Here is a 24,686-nt window from a genome sequence, read left to right as displayed (position 1 = left end):
AACCTCCCTCCGATTTGCAGTTTGTATGGATCACCCGGTGGATTTAACCAACACGGATTCTTATATTCCTTATTTGAAATTCTGTTAACCAGGTTTATTTTGCAAGAAGTGCAGAGTTATTTGCCTGAATGTCTTAAATCCCTATTTTATATCACTGTGTGTAAGTGTGTGTGTGTCTCTCATTACCTTTGACCCTTTAGCATTTAAACCGGCCATATCCGGCCAAAAGTATTCTGCTTGTTTTATGTTCAAACTGGTCGTATCTGGTCTCTTACACCAACCCTACAATATCGTTTTAAAAATTAACAGCTACCTCATCAAAATCTCATAGCTACAAGATAATGCATGATTAGTTCAAAACAACATGGATAAAAAAGCATTGATTTTAGCAGAATGATGTGAACACTAAAGGGTTAAACAACAAAATCATCATATTACATTCATGTTTGAAAATGAAGATGTTATTTTTTTGTATAACTGCCCCTGAAACATATATATATATATATAGTAATGAATAAAATAAAAATAAAATCTTTGAATTAAAAATAAACAGAAAATGCTTTGTTACAATTACTTGTTAACAACTAATAGTAAATTATTAGTTAGCAACTGTTAATTGAATTAGCAATTAGTTAATTATTGACAGTTAATGTGATGGTTGTCTTCTGTCAATTAGTTAATTATTGACAGTTAATGTGATGGTTGTCTTCTGTCAATTAGTTGTTGGTTTGTTCCTTGGTTTGTTGGTTGGTAAGTTTGCTAAATGGTTGTTTGGTTGGCTGGGTACATAGTTGGTTGGTTGGTTGGTTGGTTGGCTGGCTGGCTGGTTGGCCTGTTGTTTGTGTGTGTGTGTGTGCTATACTCACATCATCACTTTAGACTTGATGACTGTTAAAGCTCGAGCAAGAAATATCCAAATAGCACATGTAGCGACGCAGAAAAACACACCAATCCACATGAGAGTTATTGGATATCCATAAGTGATTTGTCGAGTATAGCACAATTGGGGCGGGATTGTCACAAAGTAGAAGCAGTCCTCGATTTCATAGGTCCGCTTTGTGTAGGTGATTACTAACGTGAACACTCCGAAGATACCTGTAAGAAGAGGGGGAAGGAATTTGAGTAGGGATTGGATTGGAGGTAGGAGGGGTGGGGATGAAGGACAAGATGTAATGAGTATTTGTGTGTGAGAGAGAGTGTAGAGGGTAAAGTTAGGATAGTGATGGAAAGAGAGAGAGAGAGAGATTCGGGGGAGATTAATAAGGTAAACAGAAGAAAAGAAGATAAGTATAGAAAGGGAGAGTTTGTATGAGAAAGAGTAGGCAGTATGAGGAATAGAAAGAGGTGGAATGAGAGGAGGAGGAGAAAGAGAAGGAGGGAAGGAGAGGAAAATAGGGAAGAGGCAGAGGTGAATAAGGGAAATGGGGAGGAGAAAAAGAAAAAGAGAAATGTAAAAGATTATAAAGAATTAAACAAAAAAGTATAAAATAAGAAATGAAATCATAAAATGATTGGCTCATTAATTAAGATAAATGGATTTAATTAATTCACTAAATTAGTCCCGGTTTGGAGAGTAAGACTTGATCTGCAACTACAGTTTGTCTAAACTTTAAAACAGCAGTTTTCAGTTTGTGGTCTGCAGATCCTTGAGGTTCCATGAATTGAAAACTTGTTGAAGCCTGGGATCAGTAGGATGATTCATTTCAATAAAATGGGTTCGTCATGGTAGGAAGGCTGCAAACCACTGCTTTAAAGTGTCACCATAAGGTAATAAATGATCTTTTCTTTTTCAATGGTCAAGAGAAAGTGCCCCTGCCCATGGCCTTCTTGTGCCCTCTGGATTTGGTGAGGCCAGTCTCAAAGAAAGCAGTTTATGAATTAATTATGAGTGATTTTTTAAAATAAAAGAACACAATTATTACAGTCTACACCAATTTAAATATATTTTTCTATAAAAAATGTGGTTTTTTAAATTCTTTTCATTATTGAAGATTTTTAACTTGTTTCAACCCTTCCCCCAGACTCATATCTAAAACTACGGGATTCAACTTGCCCTTCTTTTTTCTTAAAAAATAATGATAAACATGGGAACACATGCATATATATATATATATATATATATATATATATAGCAATTAAGGACAACTTCTTAATAAGGAATCTTAATAAGAAATTATCAGGTAGATAGCGTGAAAAACCTCATAAGAGAAAAATTTCGAAAATAATTCTTTCTTATTGAACATATTAATTTATATATAGATGCGTGTGGCATCTTTGTATAATAATGCCCTCTATATATATATATATATATATATATATATATATTTATGCAGGTGTTCCCATGTTTATCATTATTTAAAAAAAGTTGGAAATGGTCAGAGTTTGAATGTCTTTGGTCAGAGATTTGTTCAATCAGATCTCACCCAATGTTAAACAACAACAACAACAATAGTTGCTTACAACATGATAAGTACAGAATTTATTCTTATAAAAACAGTAGTTCAAATTCCATCAAGATCAACTTTGCTTTCGTCCCTTCAGGGATCAATAAATTAAGTACCAGTCAAGAATAAGGGTTGATGTAATCAACTGGCCACCACCACCACCCACTAAAACTCTTTCAGGCCTTATGCTCATAGAAGAAAAGATCAAGATTATTATTTCATGAAAATTCTCAGCTTATTTTGCTGGACATGATGAAAATGGCAATTGCTTACAGCCATGAGACCAAGGTGACACTTGTTTACAGATCAGGCTTTAAGAAGCCTGGTGAGAACTCTTGCAGCTTCAAGCAATGGTGATTTTTTTGTAGCTGTTCTATCTTTACATTTGTAACAATCTTTTTTGAACCACGCTGGTAGTTGAGTGCTGATACTTCCAAGTGCACAAGTCACTCTTGGTATCAAGCCCACTCTTTTCAACCTCTGTATTTCCCACTTCAATTCATCATAGTTGTTCATCCTACATCAATTCATCATAGTCATTTAATAATTATTATTATTATTAAGGTGGCAAGCTAGCAGAATGGTTAACATGCTGAGTGAAATGCTTAACAGTATTTTGTCTGCCGCTACGTTCTGAGTTCAAATTCTACCAAGGTCGACTTTGCCTTTCATCCTTTTGGGGTCAATAAATTAAGTAGCAGTGAAACACTGAAGTCAATGTAATCGACTAGTCCCCTCTCCATAAATTTCTAGTAGAAAGGATTATTATTATTATTATTATAGATGTTTTCGATCTAATTTGAATTCTTTGCAATCAACTTTGAATTCTTTGCAATCAACTTTGAATTTTTCAATTGGTGCTCAAGCCTTGAAAAAAACTAAGAGTTAAACTTCATCGGCCGTAAGGGAATACATGTCTATCTTATCTAACTCATCTAGTAGAGCCCACCAATTGATCTCTGAAGAGTTCGATGAAATAACTCATGAACACTGCAATAGCTTCTACCAAAAGATACTTCAACATATTTACGTCGTCGACTGGTCTGAATAAGGGGAGATAATAGAAAAAGAATCATTCGTTTATTATCTCCCCTTGTTCAGACCTGTCGACATTACAGAGCATCTGTTGGTAGAAGCTATCGTAGTGTTCATGAGTTATTTCATCGAACTTTTCAGATATCAATTGGTGGGCTCTACTAGATGAGTTAGATAAGATAGACATGTATTCCCTTACGGCAAGGCTTGAGCACCAATTGAAAAATTCAAATTTGATTGCAAAGAATTCAAATTTGATGGCAAAGAATCTAAACTAGATTGAAAACATGATAATAATGAAATTATTGTATACAGTGCTCAGGTGCACCACAACTTGTCAGAAAGTGCGTATAGAGTAACATCTATATTATTATTATTATTAAGGCGATGAGATGGTAGAATTGTTAGCATGCCAGGTAAAATGCTTAGCGGTATTTTGTCTGAGTTCAAATTTCATGAAGATCGACTTTGTTTTCCATCCTTTCCATGTCAATAAATTAAGTACCAGTCAAATACTGGGGTCGATGTCATCGATTGCCCTCTCCACAAAAATCCAGGTCTTATGCCTATAGTAGAAAGGATTATTATTATTGGGATGAAGGCAGAAGAACCATGGGCCAGGAGGATATGAAGCATCCAATGTTATCTGTTACCCAGTGGAAAACCATAGACATCATATGAACAGCAATGACAATATTTTAGGTTATTGCTTTGTTTATTATTTTATTTATCTATTTATATTTTTATTGTTGTTGTTGCTGTCATTATCCTTATTATGATTATTGTTATTTTGTATTAGGTGTAGAGGCTTCATCTGTTATTAAAGCCTGAGCAAATTCCATCTTCAGCACTCCCGAACCACCAGCCCGGCATCCAGACAGCCTTTCCCATATGTGGCATCCATATGAACTGGAGTCTAGGATATTTGGAGAAGACGGTGTGACGGGTGACATGAGCCTGTACCACTTACAACAAATTCACTGTTGGGGTAATTTAAAAGCAAGCTGAAAGTCCTATGGTGACAGGAACGTGTAAAGGATGTTGCTGAAAGTTCTTAGCCAGAGTCCCACATGACCATCTCATGACATTCCATATACCCAGAGGTAATTCCTCATCGAAGCACACATTATCAGTGTATATGCACTTACATTATCAGCATCCAAGCAAAAACATAAAATCTTCTACTCTGAATTTCAGACATTTGGCATCATGTCCTGACAAAGTCATATTGATGGGTGATTTTAATGCCAGAATAAGTCACAAACACACAGTGTTGTCAAAAGTGATAGGAAACCATTGAACAAGAATGAAGAATGCAAGAGGTTTGGTCTTTCTGTTAAAAGTTTGGTCTAACAATCACAAACACAGGCTTTCTGTAGGCAGATAAATACAAAAACACCTGGAAGCACCCCTGATATGGTAACTGGAACCTGTCTGAGACTATGTCATCACTAAGAGCAAAGATTGCAGTGATTTCAGATTAACCAAAACTCACAAAACTCCTGAGTGTTACTCAAATCACAGAATAGTCTGTAGTAAGGTATTTGCTAAACCATATACAAAGAGACCACTGAGATCCAGTATACCTTTGAGAAAAAAATACTCCAGAAATAACAAAAGTTTTGAAATGCATCTAAAGTCAGAGCTTCAGAACATGGCAGAAAGCAATGATCCTCATATTTTGGGGCAAAATATTTGTGACGGCATCAAATCATCCACTGAAGAAGTTCTAGGATTGAGCAAAGACAAGCATCAAAATTGGTTTGATGAGAATGATTCTCAAATGAAACTTCTGAAAACTATGCACAAAAGACACAAGACATGAATCTCAAACAAAAGCTCACCATCACACATATCTCTATACATCTCTGAGAAAACTACTAAGAAAAAGCTGCATGAGAGGAAAGATTCTTGGTGGGTAAAAAAAAGCCCAAGAATTGGAACAGGCTGCTAACTCTTACACCATAAGAGCATTGTATGACAGTGTGAAAGGTGTATTTGGTCTAAAAAACGGGGTGGTACGGAATCAGTTCTTTCAAATGGCAGGTGAAAACCCTTAAGTAGGAAACGTGAAATTCTGAAAAGATGGGCTGAACATTTTAAATCTATATTAAATCAAGAATTCACTTCTGATCCTGAACTTATCAATGAAATCCTTCAAAGGCCTATAATTGAGGAACTTGCAGAAGATCCTTCTTTGGATCAAAAAGTATTCCAATGGTAAAGCTCCTGGACAAGACAGTATTCTCATTGAAGTGTACAATCATGGTAGTAGACTATTTGTAAGAAAGCTGCAGAAATTGATCTGTTTAATCTGAGTAACTGAATCTATCCCCACCCCCCTATAATTCAGAGATGCATCCATAAGGCACCAGTACAACAACAAGGGGAAGAAGAGTGGATGTGATAATCATAGGGGAATAAGTTTGTTGTGCATAGCTGGAAAAAACCTTACGAGGGTGATCCTTAACTGCATTAATAAGCAAGTAGTAAACAGCATAGATCTTGAACCCCAATGTGGATTTTGGGCTGGGAGAGGCACAACTGACATAATTTTTGTCTTTTGGCAAATTCAAGAAAAGGCACATGAACAAAATACTGACTTGTGCATTGCCTGTGTCAATTTGACCAAGGCCTTTGATACTGTGAATTGTGAGATGCTCTGGAAAATTTTGTCAAAAGTTGGTCCTCTTGATAAAAGAATAAGGATAACACGAGGGTGCACAAAGGAATGATGGTCACAGTGAGATCTAACAGTCAATGCTCAGAGGCATTTTCTGGTGCCACTGGAAACAAATAGGGATGTATTTTAGCCCCTGTACTTTTTTCCATATTCTTTTCAATGATGCTCCAACATGCTTTTAGGGATAACCATGAAGGTGTAAAAAAGGAGGTCTACTAAAGGTAAAAGGGCAAAGTTTCAGATCAAAGAAAACGACCAAGGGAGAGATTCTATGTAACTGACTTTCTGCTGATGATTGCATTTTGGTTTCTCATACATTTCTGGGAATTCAGGAAACAGCTGACAGGTTTGCTGCGACAATTTATGCATTTGGGCTGACTGTCTGGATTGAAAAGACTGAAGTTTTATTGCAACCAAGGCTTGGGGCAGAACATGGATCAAGATTAAAATGTTATGATTGATGGTAAACGAGTAGTCTTGATGATGAAACTAATATTAGAATATCTAAGGCTACAAAGGCTTTTGGAAAACTTTCCCCTCATTTATGGAATGACAACAGTGTGTGTCTGAGAACTAAAATAAGCAAATCTTGGATTTTGAGCAGACTGTTATATGGGGCAGAAGCATCGACTCCTTGCTACAGACATATAAAGCAACTTGAAACCTTTCACATCTGCTGTCTGCAGAATATCTGCAACATAAAATGGCAAGATAAGATATGAAATATCAAAATCTTTAAAAAATATCATATCTCTAGTATCAGATGCATGCTGCTGGGCATTCAGTGCAGATGGGCAGGACATGTTCAAATGAAAGATGACTGTATTCCAAAACTGCTTTTATATGGTCAACAAACATAGGGATAACATGGTAAAGGAAGCCCAGTCCTTGGATATAATGGTAAGTTGAAGAAATCACCAAAGTCTCTACAACTTAATTTGTCATCTTGGGAAACTCATTGCCGAGATCAATCTGCATAACCTAAAATGTGTGATGATGCACCAAACAATTTGAATTGAAGAAACAGAACAAGAAAAAAGTTCTATCCCGCAATCAACAGACGCAGTTGGCCAATCTCAGGCAAAATCAAAATCACCAGTGTCCCCAGGGTGACTATAGAGCAAAGTCCATACCTGGACCCGAATTTCATTCACACATCCATTGAAGACAGATGCAGCTTCTTTTATATTTTATTTTTAAAGTTTTTATTCTTTGTCTCACATTTTTATTTTTTAAATCCACTCTTTCAAACAGTAATACATTGAAATTGATGGGAGTGATGATCATTTACTTAATGGTGTCACTGTTTGTAGTTCGATGATAGTAATGACTGGGAAAAAATAAATATTGTGTTTGACATGTCATGAGAAAAACAAAGCATATCCCTGGTCACCCTTTTGAATCACAAAAACCAAACTACAGGTCAGAAGCATAGCTAGAATGTGTGCCACCAAGTACAGACTCTTGAGTTAATCCCCATCACATAAGGTCCCCCCACTCTACAAAGCATACATAGACTTATGCAGCTGACCCAAAAGTGTTTCGCCGATCCCATTTTCTGCACCCTCCTCTCCAGGCTACAGCAACAGTGTTTTATTGTATCAGAGAAGTTTTGTGAAAGAGACTCCACAAATGAATGATGATCGAACCAGATGTAATATTAAACTTAATAATAAATGTAATATCAAATTAAATGTAGCTGTTATGATGGAAAGGGACCAATGACGAAAGCCTATTGCCAGTGTTGACTCAGCATCCCTTACACTTTGGACTACTCTTTTATATTAGATAAGAACAAGTGGAGGAGAGATCGGGTACCATTCTATCTCTGGATGCCCGCGTTTACCAATGGGAGTAGTTATACTCAACATTAGATAGGTGCAAGCATGGCTGTGTGGTAAGAAGTTTGTTTTCCAACCTCATAGTCTTGGGTTCAGTCCTATTGTGTGGTAGCTTGGGCAAGTGTCTTCTACTCTAGCTAGATTTAGTAGATGGAAAGTGAAAGAAACACATTGTGTGTGTGTGCATGCATGCGTATGTGCATGTGTATATTACTATTTCATTGCATTGACTTTGCAGGGTAGCTGTAAGCAAGTGTCAGTGTCACGCAAGCTGTGTAGTTTGTTGTTAATCTTCCACGAAAACATGTCTACTCATGGCAGAAATCTTACTTGACTTGGAAAGAGAATTGGTAACAGGAAGGATATTCAGCCATAGAAACATCTGCCTCAACAAATTGCATCAGGCCCATGGAAAAGTTGACATTAAAATTTTCGTGATTCTAAGAAGAACCCTTGAAATCACTTGTCAGTTTTATATTGTGATGTCAGGTTTCCAGAGGGTAAGTTTTATGTGAAAAAAAGGTTAGATGCAACGGCAGGATATTCAATGATTTTAAATTTGCAGTTTATGTGAACCTGATATTATATAGATATGTATAAGTAGCCTTCATTGACTATCCAAACATTGTAGGTATCTGTCTTTATTATTAGCATATTAGGTCAACTTTGCCTTTCATCCTTTTGGGGTTGATATAATGAAGTACCAGTCAAGTACTGGGGTCATTAGAATCAAATTGTCCCTATCCTCAAAACTGCTGGCTTTGGGCCAAAATTAGAAAGAATTATTAATTTATTATCTTAGTCTTGTTCGCTTTCTGTGTGATACCTTGCACAGGTGTGTCTTCCACTATAGTCCCAGGTTGACAAAACCCTTATTGGTAGATTTGGCAGAGAGAAACTGAAACTAGACTATTGAATGTGTGTGTGTGTGTATATATATGTGTGTGTGTTTATATGTATGCGTGTGTGTGTAACCTTGTCTTGACATCATTAGATAGTTGTAAATAAACATCATTGTCATCAAATTAATTTCAAGTCTTCAGTGAAAAAAAAAAAATCTGGCCATGAGAAAACTATTACCTAGTTTGAAAACAAACAAATTTCGTCTTACACATGCAAATAGATGTATTATGATGATGATAATGATGATGATAAATATATGTCTCAAAATCCTTTTGCGTTGAAGGTATTAGCTATACATAGTTTCAACATACACTAAAACTCCAAATAACTGATGGTTAGAGCATGTGTATTCTAGTTTTTAGAATAGAACACTATCACTACACATCATAAGAAATGTGCTGAAGGTCTGACTTAAGGAAGGGCACCTGGCTATAGAACAATCAATGGACCTTTTGGAAACCTTTCCTTAATTTTGACTATGGATGAGGTCTCTCATCCCAGCTTGGGAAAGCAGGCACAAAAATGGTGGTGGTGGTGGTGGTGGTGGTAGTGGAAGGTGGTGATGTTAGTGGTGGTGGAGGCAGCAGCAGTGGTGGAGGCAGCAGCAGTGGTGATGGTGGATGGTGTTGTTGATGCTGCTGCTGCTGCTGCTGATGATGATCTTCTAAAGCCACTTCTGTAACAAAAATTTTTTAAATCAAACAGAAAATATACAACAGTCTATATGCAGGAGTTTCTTTGTCTATCATATTCACTACATCTGCAACCAGTAATATCACAAGCACCACCATCATCATCATCACCACCACCACCACCAACAACAACAACAACAGCCATCTTAGAAGATAATTACAATAATTACTAGCAAATAAATTGTGCAGTGTTTCATGTTTACAAATGTCAGTTTTAAAGATTTATTTGCTCAACAACATTTACCCATATTTCCAATGCCTTCACCATCAATAACACCACTTAATAAGATCTCTATCTCAATCTCTATGACACAATTTCTACTTTGATGTGTCTATAACAATATGATTGTCGAGAAATAATTATCCTGTTTCCTTTTCCTTTCCTTTTTTCCTTGTCTCACTCAATTGCGTTTCATAATTACATTGTATCAATTTGAGTTTCAAAAATTTCCTCTTCTTGTCAATTCTGATAAATGATGGATGATGAAGTAATTTTGGTCAGTTGATCAGAATATAATTTCAACTGTTGATCATCAGTCGTCCAGTAACACTACGTAGGAGGGTGTTGTGTTGATTGGCAGAAATATGAGAACACTGGACTAAAATGTTTTGCAGAAGTTGGTTTTGTTTTTCCTTTTACATTTCAAGAGGTCACCAATTTGGGTCGTTATCCTTCTACAATCAATTGATCAAGCACTAGTAATAAATGGCTAATTATTTAATCGACTAAATTCATATCCCACACTTATAAAAAAAAATGGCACAAGCGGAAATTAGAATTCGTAAATGTCATACTTATCATGGTGGAATATCAAATACAAGTGCAGGCATTGCTGTGTAGTTAAAGAATTTACTTTGCAGCCTCATAGTTTAAGGTTCAATCCTTGGCCTTGCGCATTTGGCAGATGGAAACTATGCACAAGTCTATTCTATAGATTAATATACTCCAGGGTTTCCTTCATCTCGCAAAAAGACAAGAAGGTTATGGATGAAATTCCTTTCATTATATGTCTGCTCAATGACAAAAACAATGAAGGAACCTTATACTCCAAGAGAACCCATCCCACAGCTAATTGCCACCTCTATCTTTCAAACCTCTAGTCCTAAAACAAAAAACTTCCCTTAATCTTCCATCCCAGATATGCCCTCCTCCCTCTAGAACCTGTCATATCCAATCGCATTCATCTCACTCATCTGTGAATGGGATGCAGAGGTCATTGAGTGCTGTCTCTTTTTTCTGACAAAATGATTATTTTTAGTTTTTGGTACAAAGACAACAATTTTAAATTAATTAAATTAACTGCTTTGAACCCAGTGTTCAAATGGTACTTATTTTATTTTAGCCCCCAAAGGACGAAAGGTTAAAGTTAACATCAGCAGTATTTGAACTCCAAACATGGATTCAAAAGAAATAAAACTGAGGATTCTTCCAGCTTGCCACCTGAATTAACTTGCCACCTGAAATAACTTTCCACCTGAATTAACTTGCCACCTGAACTAGCTTTCCACCTGAATTAACTTGCCACCTGAACTAGCTTTCCACCTGAATTAACTTGCCATCTGAACTAGCTTTCCACCTGAATCAACTTGCCACCTGAACTAGCTTGCCACCTGCATTAACTTGCCACCTGAAATAACTTGCCACCTGCATTAGCTTTCCACCTGCATTAGCTTTCCACCTGAACTAGCTTTCCACCTGAATTAACTTGCCACCTGAACTAGCTTTCCACCTGAACTAGCTTTCCACCTGAAATAACTTGCCACCTGCATTAGCTTGCCACCTGAACTAGTTTCGCACCCTACTGACAAAGTAATAATTTCTAATGAAGGCAGAAGTTCAGAAATTTTAAGAGCAATGTTTATTCGATAACGTTGATCCCAATTATTGACTGATGCTTTATGAATTCTATTGACCCTGAAAGAGTGAAAGACAAAGTTAACCTTGGTGGGATTTGAACTCAAAACACAAGGACTGAAACTACATATTGGTTTCAAATTTAGGTACAAGGCCAGCAATTTAAGAGGAGGGGTGGATAAGTTGAACATATTGACCCCCAGCACTCAACTGGAACTTATTTTATGAAGCCCAAAACGATGAAAGGTAAAGTTGGCCTTGGCAGGAATTGAACTCAGAATGTAAAGAGCCAGAATATATAGTGCAAGGGGTTTAGTCAATGCTCTAATGATTCTGCCAATGTATTATCTTTTTCTAACTAAATAACAAGAACTATCAATACTACCAACACAAGTTCCAATATGGCCACTGCCACCACCACCGATATTGCAGTCGTTATCGATAGAACTACTTTCTTCAAACAGGGAACTTCTCATACATGGTTACTTAACTCATTGGATAAAGTAACCATTTCCTTCTTAAAAATGAAATGGACCCTTTGGATAGTGCAGCATCTGATATAGGAAACCTGGAAAAAAGTCAAGATTGCAACTGCTTGAATATATTTTATATCTACTCAATCAAAGCCTACCTGGGGCTGAAGCAACATCGTTATGTGTGTGTGTGTGTGTGTTGCAAGTGAGTCAGTGAGTGACTGTGTGTGTGTGTGTGTGTGTGAGTGAGTCAGTGAGTGTGTGTGCGTGAGTGATTGTGTGTGTGAGTGAATATGTGTGTAAGTGATCATCATCACCACCACCATCATCATCATCATTTAATGTGTTTTCTGTGCCGGTGGCATGGGCTTGATGATTGAACAGAAGCTAGCAAGCCAGCCAAAGGACTGCACCCAGCTGCTTTGACATGGTTTCTACGGCTGGATGCCCTTCCAAATGCCAGTTTACAAAGTGAACTGAGTTCAATCCCGAGTAACCCACAAGACCTCTCAACTGAGGGAGGTGACTTTATGCTAGGAAATGAGAGGTTAAAGTATGTAGGGGAGGTACATGGTTATCCCAGTTGGAAAAGGGAGAAGATGGTGGTGAAGATATGTGAGGGAAGGTGAGAAAAGGTTCAGAGGATTGGATAGGGATGAATGAGTAGGTAAGCATATTCACGAGCGTGTGGCAGATGAGGTTAGAAGTGAATGCAGTGAGTGATGAATATGGATGGAGGTGTAATTAATTGTGAATAAAAGCTGGAGGAAGCATGGATGAGGGAGGTGATTGGTAGCAGGTGATGAAGCAAAAATGAAGAGAGAGTCCTTCTGCAGAGCCTTTGACAGGCAACTACATGTTGATTTAGGCAAGCACCAAGATCAGTCCAAAACAGACATGATCATCAGTTCTGGGATAATAAAACAACTGGTTGTGCCGGAATTTACCGTAGTTTGGAAAATGAGTAAGAAATGTGCAGATGAGGATAGAAATGCCAGAACAGAGACTGAAAAATGCACCTTAACCTAATAGAAGTGAGTGAGAAATTCTTATTCCGGGTATTCACTTTGCAAAAACATCAACCATTTGAGCATTTAATGCATTTTAGGATGAATTAAGAAAAAAACCCAAAAAAACAAAGGTGGCCATTCAATCTGTGAGCAAAAACTAAGAGATAGCTACCATGTGAAACAGAATTAAAAGGGTTGATAAGTTGACAGGGGTTGCAGGGATGAAAGCTGGAGCCTGATAAATCTTGGTTAAGTCTCCTAGACAAGGGTATCTAATGTTAAATTATCCCAAAATACTTTACCTTCCTAGTCTACATCACTAAGAATGCATCTCAACTCATCCAGGAGATATAGCTTGCACATTGGCTATAGATATATTCATATGTTTATGCATATGTGCTTACGCGTGTGTCTTGAAGCAAAGCAAGGGATTCATGTTAAAAGGCATAAACTTCCTAGATTACACGTTTCCATTCAAATTCTCCTCTGTTCATTTCTTAGTTTGATATCTTCTAAGTCAGGAGCCACAACAGCATACCACAAACCTGGTCTCTAGCTGCTTTCAGTAGAATTCATTCTATAGCAATCATTCAAACCAGTCTTTCAGCTCACTACAAATTTTTTTTCCACTACACAAATAGACAAGGAAATGATTAATTCTAGCAATCTCACCTAGACTGGAAGGGCAGTCTGTCACAGTCAAAGACTCTACCCTTTCTCTTCCATTGCCTTTTCTTTCTAATTTACAAAGAAAAATGAATAAAGACACAAGTATTTGTTCTTACCAGCCATCATATATAGAGTTCCAGTTACCATTACTAATGCAACTTGCTTCTTGAAAACAGCAATAATTCCAAGAGCTGAAGCTGTCATTAAATCTATCGTGCTAACAATTAAACACGATGCTGCAGATGTCTGCATTTCTGGAAAAGAGAAACAAAATCAATCACTAATGCTTACAATAATAAATATGAATATATATATATATATCATGATGATGATGATTTATATATATATATATATATATATATATACGTTTAAATATTTGTTGTGCAAGATTTTTTATGTGAAGTCGTGTGTTGAAACAGATATTGTTATATTTCGGAATGGTCATTTTGCCAGTTTAGCCAATAAAAACACACGCACTATATATTTGGTGTCAAAGGAAGGCTAACTAGGAAGATGGTTTTTGTATGTGGCAGATGCTCAGGAACAATAAACACTGAAAATGCTCTGAGACCAACTTCCGTCACTTTCCAGGGAGAAAAACTAGAAATAGTTGATAGTTTCCGTTACCTAGGTGACCAAGTCAGCAGCAGGGGCGGGTGTGCTGAAAGTGTAACTGCTAGAGTAAGAATAGCTTGGGCAAAGTTCAGAGAGCTCTTACCTCTGCTGGTGACAAAAGGCCTCTCACACAGAGTGAAAGGCAGACTGTATGATGCGTGTGTACGAACAGCCATGCTACATGGCAGTGAAACATGGGCCGTGACTGCTGAGGATATGCGTAAGCTCGCAAGAAATGAAGCCAGTATGCTTCGATGGATACGTAATGTCAGTACTCATACTCGGCAGAGTGTAAGTACCTTGAGAGAAAAGCTGGACCTAAGAAGCATCAGTTGTGGTGTGCAAGAGAGACGTTTGCGCTGGTATGGTCATGTGGCGAGAATGGATGAAGATAGTTGTGTGAAAAAGTGCCACACCCTAGCGGTTGAGGGAACCTGCGGAAGAGGCAGATCCAGGAAAACCTGGGTGGTGAAGCACGGCCTTCAAACTTTAGGTCTCACTGAGGAAATGACTAGAGACCGAGACCTCTGGAAGTGTGCTGTGCGCGAGAAGACCCGGCAGGACAAATGAGTCCATAACCCGTGGCCTTCTACATGGGATGGAGCCAGCCTACGTATGCATACCTTCCCTTTTTGGGACACAAAACTCTACTTGTGAAGACCTGTTGAGGCAAGTGAGGATCAGAATCGAAATCGATCAATGGAAATTGCAGATGTGTTACCAGTGCCGGTGGCATGTAAGAGAACCTTCCGTTTCGCGACCGTTGCCAGCGCCGCCCCGACTGGCCTCGTGCCGGTGGCACGTAAAAAGCACCATCCATTCGTGTCTGTTGCCAGCCCCGCCTGGCCCTCGTGCCGGTGGCACATAAAAAGCACCATCCGTCCGTGGCCGTTTGCCAGTTCTGTCTGGCACCTGTGCGGGTAGCACGTAAAAAGCACCCACTACACTCACGGAGTGGTTGGCGTTAGGAAGGGCATCCAGCCATAGAAACAATGCCAGATTTGACTGGGCCTGATGAAGCCTTCTGGCTTCACAGACCCCAGTAGAACCGTCCAACCCATGCTAGTATGGAAAACGGACGCTAAACGATGATGATGATGATGATGATGATTTTGCTTCAGTGTTATTTATTTTTTACATTAATCTTAATCTTATTTCGGCCAGAATACTTTCGTTACACTCCTGTGACCGCATCAGTGGTCCTTTGTTTTCTTCTATCTTATTCGTGTCTCTCCTTACTAACCGTCAGCCATTTTGTATTTCTATTGTATGTCTTCATTTGCGCATGCTTATATCTCTATGTGCGTTTATGTTTATTTAGTGTGTGTATGTGGGGGTATGCTTGTAATATTTGTATTTTCTGTTTATATATGTTCATGTAATTTGTATTTTGTTTTTGTTGTTTTTGTTTATTCTTATTTTGTTCATGTGTTTACATCCACTTATTATTATCATTACATATGCTTGTATGTATAACAACAATACTAGTAATAACAATAATAAATCGAATCGAAAAAAAAAATTATAAATAAAAAAATTAACTAAACAAATTTCGATTCAATTTATTATTGTTATTACTAGTATTGTTGTTATACATACAAGCATATGTAATGATAATAATAAGTGGATGTAAACACATGAACAAAATAAGAATAAACAAAAACAACAAAAACAAAATACAAATTACATGAACATATATAAACAGAAAATACAAATATTACAAGCATCCCCCCACATACACACACTAAATAAACATAAACGCACATAGAGATATAAGCATGCGCAAATGAAGACATACAATAGAAATACAAAATGGCTGACGGTTAGTAAGGAGAGACACGAATAAGATAGAAGAAAAAGGACCACTGATGCGGTCACAGGAGTGTGACGAAAGAACTCTGGCCGAAATAAGATTAAGATTAATGTAAAAAATAAATAACACTGAAGCAAAATACACCAAATTTATAGTGCGTGTGTTTTTATTGGCTAAACTGGCAAAATGACCATTCCGAAATATAACAATATATATAAATATATATATATATACATATATATATATAGTAGTAACAGAAAAGAGGAATTTCGATTATCCCCACAAGACAAATCGCTAAAGAGACTACTAACAAATGCAAAGCTTTACAAAACCACGAAACCAACGGCTGAAAAATGTGGACGCCCGAACTGTGGAACCTGCCCCAACCTGCTTGAAGGCTCGGATTTCCTTTTCAAACAAGGACAGAGGTTCACAATTAAAACTAGTTTCACCTGTGCCTCTGAGAACCTAATTTATGTAATAACCTGCTCGGGTTGCAGACACCAGTATATTGTACAAACGAGTATGACCTTGAGAAAGAGAACCACTCTACATATGGAGCAAATCCATTTCCCGCAATACAGACAAATTCCTCTCAGTGAACATATAGAAAAATGTGCAGGTAATATCAAACCAAATTTCACAGTCTTCCCTTTCTACCAGTGCAAAGACGCAATCTCTCAACTAGAATGTTTAAATAAAGAAACTTTTTTCATTGAAAAATACAAAACACGTCTTAATATGCACATATAACCAACTTTTATATTTTTACATATTTCAATTCACGATTACATCACTGTACATAAATCCCCTACTAAACAAGGTTTTTGAAACCTGTCTCTGTTCTGTACACATATATAATCCCCACCTGTTACCGAAGCCCAACAGTTATCTCCCTTACCCACAACAATAACAATAATAACGTCAACCAATTACCTCCCTTTATTTATCTACTTGTGTTTTTCATCACACACAACATGGACCAAATTTCTTCTTAAGAAAAAATATATATTCAAATAAGTAAAACATAATATCATGAATAGCAATAGCGAAACCGGTCGATATATTAAAAATTATATTAAAACTTTGTGTGTGTGTATTTTCCTTTTTTAAATTTCTTATATATATATATATATATATATATATATATATATATATATATATGTATATATATATATATGTATGTATATATATATATGTATATATATATATGTGTGTATGTGTATATATATATATATATATATATATATATGTATATATATATAAAGAAAAAGGAAGTAGTGGGATAATTATTTGATGATGATGATGATGCTTTCATTTCTTTTTAGAGGTTGTTCATGAGTGATTTATTTTCAGAAAATTCATGTCTTTCACAAATATGTGAATTAGTTGGAAAAAATCTAGAGTTGAATTGGGAAGAGGATGTTCTTTGTTATTTGGAATCTATGTGTGTGTATATACATGTGTGTGCATATGTGTGTGTGTAACTACGTGGTGAATATTTGGAAGCTTATATATATATATATATATATATATATATACAAGGCATGAATTTTCACAAATAAATTTCTCATGATGAACTTTTCAGAAAAGAAATGATGACGCTAAATAAATAATTATCCAAAACCTTAATTACCTCCTTTTTCTTAATATATAAAATCTGTACACCACTTCAAATGATATCCTGGTGTAGAACTCAATATACAATGCTTCTAAACAAAATGTTTGATGAGTGTAGAGCAGTAATAAAAAAAAAATGCTACAGGAAAAGCAACATTTCTACTATAAGATGCAGATGAACTCTGAGTTCACTGCAGCTTATAGCAGAAACAGCTGTAAGCTAATGGAATTCAAAACATAACCATAGTTTTTCCTTTGTCATTTATTTTTCTCATATATATACATGCAGTAGGCAGCTGTTGGCCTTGAGAGACCAAGGATCTGGGCCAAACGACATTGTATCAGCTGCTGAAGGTGGTGCAGTGTCTGCTGTGTCTGTCGAGGCCCACACAGTAGTAGTGGCAGTCATACATACAGCAGCTGCATTTGAGAGAGCTCCCTAGTAGAATTCCCTTTCGTTGAGTATGTTTTTCTTTGGTGGCAAGGTCTTCAAGTTTCTCTCCCGCTTGCTTCATCTGAGTATTTTGGCACAGTTGAGCATTTCAGTGTTGGTGATGTGGTCAGTCCACTTGATATCCAAGATGCATCTCAAATTACGAAGGTGGAAGATGTTGAGACACCGTAGTGTATTGAGGACACCGTAGTGTATTGAGGACACCCACCTTATGGACAGCAATCTTGGTGTTTGTGGCTAGTTTTCTGTTTTTGCAGACTCTCTTTGTGAGCCTGGCAAACGTGGAGGATGCTCATCCAATTTGTTTGCTGATCTCAGGGCCCAGGGACAGGTTGTCAGAGATGGTAGAGCTAAGGTAGGTGAACACACTACCTCTAGCTTGTAGTTGTTGATGGTGATGGTGATGAAGGGGGTCATGCTTCATACCTTGGCCCAATACTTTGGTCTTCTTCAGACTGATAGTCAGGCTGAATTTCTGACTGGTCTTTGAGAGTTTGTCCACAAGGTGTTGTATTTGCACTTCCGAGTGCACTGTCAGAGCTGCATAGTCCATGAACAGTCTATCTCTGATAAGCATTCTGATGAACCCTGCAGTTTTGACGGACTAAACAGCTTACCATCTGATTTGGAGTGAAGGTAGACACCATCAACTGATGTTCCATATGTGAGTTTTAGCATGTCTGTGAAAAGATTCCAAACAGAGTGGGGGCAATCATACAGCCCTGCTTCACACTGTTACATATGTTGAATGCCTGCAAAAAAGAGCAAGCAAATTGAACGACACCTTTCGTTTCCATATGAAAAAATTGGACATCCTGAAGAGTCTTGGAGGACAGCCAATCTTGGCAAGGAATTTGAACAAGCCATCTCTATTAAGTCAAAAGCCTTTTTAAGATCGAAGGAGGTGATGAAGAGTGGTTACCTTTGCTCTCAGCACTTCTGAAGACAGAAGACCACGTCGATGGTGGAGCATTCTGATCTGAAATCATATTGAGATTCAGAGTATAATTTCTCAGTAATTTTCTGTAGTCTGTTTAGGACCACATGGGCAAAGACCTTCCCTACAATGCTTAACAGTGAAATGCAGTTCCTTTGTTCTTATATAGAGTGACAATGTTGCAGTCTCTCATGTCTCGTGGGACTGTTACCTCCTCCTAACACTGACACAGTAGCTTCAGCAAGTAGCTGAGTAGAACACTCTTTGCATACCTGATGATTTCTGGTGGAATACCGTCTAAACCCAGTGCTTTTCCAGTAGGCAAGCCACCAATGGCCCTGCTCAATTCTTCAGCAGTTGGCAGTGTGTCCAGCTCCTCCATGATGGGTAGGTGTGCCATGGTGTTGTTTTCTTTGATGTAGAGCTTGGAATAATGTTCCAGCCATCTCTCCATCTGCTCTCTTTTGCTCCTGATGATCTTTCCCTGTTTTGAATTTCAGTGAAGCTATCTTGCTCTGGGTTAGACTGATGGCTTTCTTCATAACCTCATACATTTCACGAATGCTGCCCATGCCAAACAACAATTGGCTGTCTTCACATCATTGTAACCAGTCGTCACTTGCACAGCATCTCACTATCTTCTGTATGTTGTTCTTTGCTGATCTCAATGCTGCCCTGGTCAGTTGGTGTTTGTGCTTCAGCAGGGTAGCGTGCTTCTCCTCCATGGGTGTGCTTGCCTCAAAACAGTCTCATGTCATTTTTCTCCTCCTCCCCAAATCTCCCAATGCAATGCTTTGGATGATGTTCCTGACAGAGTCTCATCTCTGTTGAACATTGCCTTCTCATGTGTCTGCAAGGAGGATATCTTCCAGTAACTAGTAAAATGCTTGCCTGGAGGCTTGGCACAGTGCATCGTTTTTGGTTGGAGTTTGAGATTGCAACTAACCAGGGAGTGGCCTGTGTCATAGTTAGCACTCTGAAAGGACTGATTCAGGAGCACATTCCTCAGGTGGTTGCATCTGGTGATGATCAGATCTACCTAGTGCCATTGCCCTGAGTGAGGGTGATGCCAGAAGACCCTGTGTAGAGCTTTGGCCTGGGAGTAGGTGTTGGTGACACATAATCCATGGAGCATACAAAGCTCAAGCAGCCATTACCCATTTTCATTCATGTTGCCAACCCCATACCAGGAGTCATGATCATCTCTCCCTCTAGTGTTGAAGTCACCATGTAGCACCAGCTGTTCTCCATTTGGGATTGCCCATATTGTCCTAGAGAGCTGACTGTAGAACTTATCCTTGGTATCTTGTGTGAAATAGAGGGTTAGGGCATAAGCACTGATAAGGTTAACAGGCCCATCAGAAGTGTGCAATCGGAGTAGGAGTATCTGCTCTGAACCATTGCTGCTGAGTTCTACCAACTTCAGCAGAAAGTTCCTCATAGCAAAGCCAACACCATGCTCTCTGGCTTCAGGAATGCCTTTCCCTTGCCAGAAAAAGGTATATTCTTTTTCACGAAGGGTTCTCAAATCTGGGAGCCTCATTTTCTGGAGTGTGTGCCACTGATCTTTTGAAGATCCTCTGACAGCCCTTATGTTCCAACATCCATGTGTGAATGCTCATTTCTTGCGCTGTTTATTTATTTTCCTTAATGCAGTGTTTACAGTCCACAATTCAGGATATGAGTTTTCCTAAGCCCCATGCACCTGGTGGAGTAGGTGGGCTGTGATGGGGTAGCACTTAACTGGCTGGGAACTGCTCAGCTTGAGGCAAGAAGTAGCTGTCCAGAGAGGCCCAATGGCCTCTCCCTCCATCGAAAGCAGCCCCTGGCACCTTGCTCTTACACCAATCATGGTGTGCAGGCTTGAAACTGGTAGACTGCTGCTTTCCATGTTTTACAACTGCAGTTAGATGGCACCAGAGTATCCTCTGCAGGATGCAGACCCAGGCAGTCTTTTCATGGGAGATCAGCAGTTGCCCATGTGTTATCCAAGGGAAGGGTGGGGGCCAATACAACTTGGCACCAGTGTGGGTGCAGGAGTTGCCAGAATGAGGTTGTCTGCAGCACTGAACTGTCTTAGGGACTCCAGTTCCAGATTTATCCTTGGGGTTTACTCTTAGGTGAGTATTGCCACAAAGCAGCAGAGTTATTGCTGAGTGTCTTATGCAGGTAAGGGCTTAATAAGCAGCACAGCTAATAATGAGACTTGCTTATTTTGATGGCTGTTGACTCTTCAGAGTTTATTTACTTTTTGACAGGTCTTGTATTTAATCTTGCAGGGTGACCAAACAGCAAGAAAAATACCCTCCGCACAAAGTAAGCTGTGTGGAGTTGCTGGCTTAGACACTGACAGCCCAATACCTTTGATTGAGTGGTTGAAAAATAAAAGTAAAAAGAGAGAGAGAAAAAGAGGGTGGGGTCTGCGAGAGAGGGGTACAGAGAGAGAACACAACAGACTTTAGTAGTAGTATACTGTTATAGAAGCTAAAAGGTTTAACCCTTTAGTGTTCAGATTACTCTGTTAAATGTAATACTTTTTCACTCAAATTGTTTTGAATTAATCATGCATTATGTTATATCTTTGAGGTTTCAATGATGTGATTGTCTATTTTTAGAATGTCAAAGTAGGTTAGGTGTAAGAGGCTGGATATGGCCAATTTGAATATAAAACATGTAGAATATCTGGGCCAGATATGGCCGGTTTAAACACTAAAGGGTTAAATATCTCGAAGGACAGTGTAGGAGTTGCTGTTGCTTATTACCAGTGTTGTTATAAACTCTGCCTTAGCGAAGGTGGAGGTATTGTTTCCAGTCTTGTTTGTTTGTTTGTCTGTGACAAAATGTCTCAAGAACCACTGGATGGATTTGGATGAAACTTTAAGGGATGTTTGGCCTCATGATTGACATGAACTGATTAGATTTTGGAATAGATCTGGTACCAGACAAGGATTCTGGATTATTTTTCCTATTTTTTCACTTAATTTTTGAGAGTGGTCAGGTTCATTTTTAGTATTCTCATTTGTACGAGCAGTCAAGTTTATTTCAGGTATTCTTGTTTTAAAAATCATCACCAGCTGATCATTGAGAGGACGTTGGTGTTGCCTTGGCAGAGGTTTGTGCTCCCTGCCTTTGTTTTATTTTTAGTTTTGAGCTGTCGCCAAATGGGAAAACCTAACACCAAACAGCTAGTCACACAAGTTGTTTAGGTGGTCTGTTTAAGGGGTAGGTAGGAGGGGTTACAGGAAGAACAGGAGCAAGGTGGGACATATAGGGATATAGGCAATGAATTAAAAACCAGCATGGTTTTTTCAAAGATCACGCTGGGCTAGCTAGAACCAGCTTTAGATATGTATGTATACAAATACATTGCTATATTAGAAACAGAATGAATCTGATGAAGGAAAAGAGCAAGCTTACTATTCAAAGTTTAAAAATCCAGGAGTGAGTGACCACACCTGGCTGAAGAATGTCTTCTATGATGATGATGATGATGATGATGATGATGATGATGGTAGCAGTGAACCGCCACCGCCGCCATCATAGAAAACATCCTTCAGTCAGTCATGGCCACTCACTCACAGACTTTTAGACTTTCAACGTAGGCTTGTTCTTTCCCTCTGTTAAATTCATTCTGGTTCCAATATAGCAATGTTTCCATTTGTTTCTCTTCTTGTTGTTTATGTTTTCAGCTCTTTTGTTTTCGTATTTCATTTTGTTTATGGTTTGTGACATCCTGTACCCATATATGATATATATATATATATATATATATATATATATATATATGTGTGTGTGTTTGTGTGTACATATACATATATATATATATATATATATATATATATATATAGGAAGGGCATCCAGTTATAGAAACCATGCCCAATCAGACAGGAGCCTGGTACAGCTTGCCAGTTCTAGTCAAATTGTTCAACCCATGCCAGCATGAACAACAGACGTTAAATGATGATGATGACCACACACACACACACACACGGGTATATGAATAACAAAAGACAAATGCAAAATCACCAAAAGTCCAAGAGACATCCACAGTGAATGGTTTGATGCTCAAAGGAAAAAGTTATAAAGTGAAAAGTTAAGGGTTTAGAGCATGATCTTTTGAACATCGCCCGTCATTGGGTATACAGACAAAAGTGTAGAGAAGAGGAGAAAGATGGAAGGAAGAGAGACAGGATAAGAGAGCCAGGGGAAAATACACCTGTGTAACATAAAAATCAACAGGTGAAAGCACTTGGAGAGTTTAGAATAGCCTTGAAGTCAAAACACCTGATAACAAAGCTATGAGCCACCAAGAGAACCTCTACATGGTCATCTAACTAGATAGAAATAGTAATTAATTCTTCCTCAAATCACAAGTGTTGTTTTTAATAGAAGTATACACTGGATAATGTAGTCTAGAGTACACTGTGCTTGAAAAAAATAAAACGAGCATCTGAAGAAGACCAGAGGGTACAATGACGAAAGTATTGTAACTATAACAACCAAGATAAGAACACTGGTATTAATACAACAGTATATAATAATCTAGTATACAATTGGGGCAGTATTAAATTAAAATAGTCAACTATGTATCATACTTAAAGTATACACATTGTCAATAGGCCAGTTACTGCAGCCAGAATAAATACTGCAGTAACTGGTCTATTGACAGGGCATATACATTTAGTATGATACATTGATAATATTTGTTCATGTGAAAACACCTTCCTTGATGGGTCATTTTGTGGTGCTACACTATTACTCTTATGCGTTGCTCATTTTGTTGATCCAGTATATGTAGCACCACACTGGTATGTTAACCAGTAGACTACACTGGTTTCATATTGGCCCACCACAGTCTGCTCTGTTGTTCTCTTTCCTAATTGGACAGCAACTAAGGTAGCTTGTACATTGCTTGTTGTTGCTATGGATACAGGTGCTGCATTGGTGGAATCATTAGCCAACCAGACAAAGTGCTTAGCAGCAGTTCATTTTCTGTCTTTATATTTTGGGCTCAAATTCCACTGAGATCAACTTCACTTTTCATCCTTTTGGGGGTCAATAAAATAAGTTACCAGTTGAGCATTGGACTCAACGTAATCAACGAGCCCCAACCCTCAAGTTTCAAGCCTTGTGCGGATAGCAAAAACAGATTATTATTTTTTGTTTTTTCTTCCTGCATGCACCTACAGACCAAAGAGTAACAGTTTAGGAAAACCACTGGCTTTGGTGGTGGCCAGAGTTGGTTGGATTTGTGGGAATTCTTGGACTGGCCCCTGTTGGATGCCTTCTTATATCAGGAGCACTGTATCATCCATATTTTTCTTTCTTTGTCATTCATTTACCTCGTCAACTGATTTTATGGACCCCACCCTCACCACAATTTACTTAACCTTTGTGTTGTCCCCTTCTCTGATACTGTCCATGTGGCAAATAAAGAGATCATCATCATCATTATCACCCTCAGCAATAGCAGTAGTGGTGATGGTAGTCATAGTAGTAGTAAAAGCAGTAATAGTAGCAATGGTAGTAGTAGTAGTAGTAGTATTCTCAGTTTCTTTTCAAACCTCCTCTAGTCAATATAATACATAACTCACTCCTCTGTGGGCAATTAAAATAAGCAATTAAGTGAAAATGATGCAAAT

The 24,686-nt window shown here is 38.1% G+C and overlaps 1 protein-coding gene across 1 annotated transcript in view; it reads right to left on the bottom strand.

Moving 5' to 3' along the window:
- Window positions 1-759: 759 nt before the first annotated feature.
- LOC115211124 overlaps window positions 760-24,686 on the bottom strand; it is a 108,498-nt gene continuing 84,571 nt past the window's right edge. Inside the window, exons 3-4 of the mRNA XM_029780060.2 lie at window positions 13,722-13,859; window positions 760-1,095 (exon numbers count right to left, since the gene is read on the bottom strand). Of these exons, the coding sequence (XP_029635920.1) occupies window positions 863-1,095; window positions 13,722-13,859 (371 nt within the window). The 3' untranslated portion in view covers window positions 760-862. The remainder of the gene's footprint in view (window positions 1,096-13,721; window positions 13,860-24,686) is intronic.

The sequence above is a fragment of the Octopus sinensis genome, linkage group LG4 (assembly GCF_006345805.1).
Source record: "Octopus sinensis linkage group LG4, ASM634580v1, whole genome shotgun sequence".
NCBI lineage: Eukaryota > Metazoa > Mollusca > Cephalopoda > Octopoda > Octopodidae > Octopus > Octopus sinensis.
Note: the sequence above shows the minus strand (reverse complement) of the source record. Positions and strands in the feature narration are given on the sequence as shown.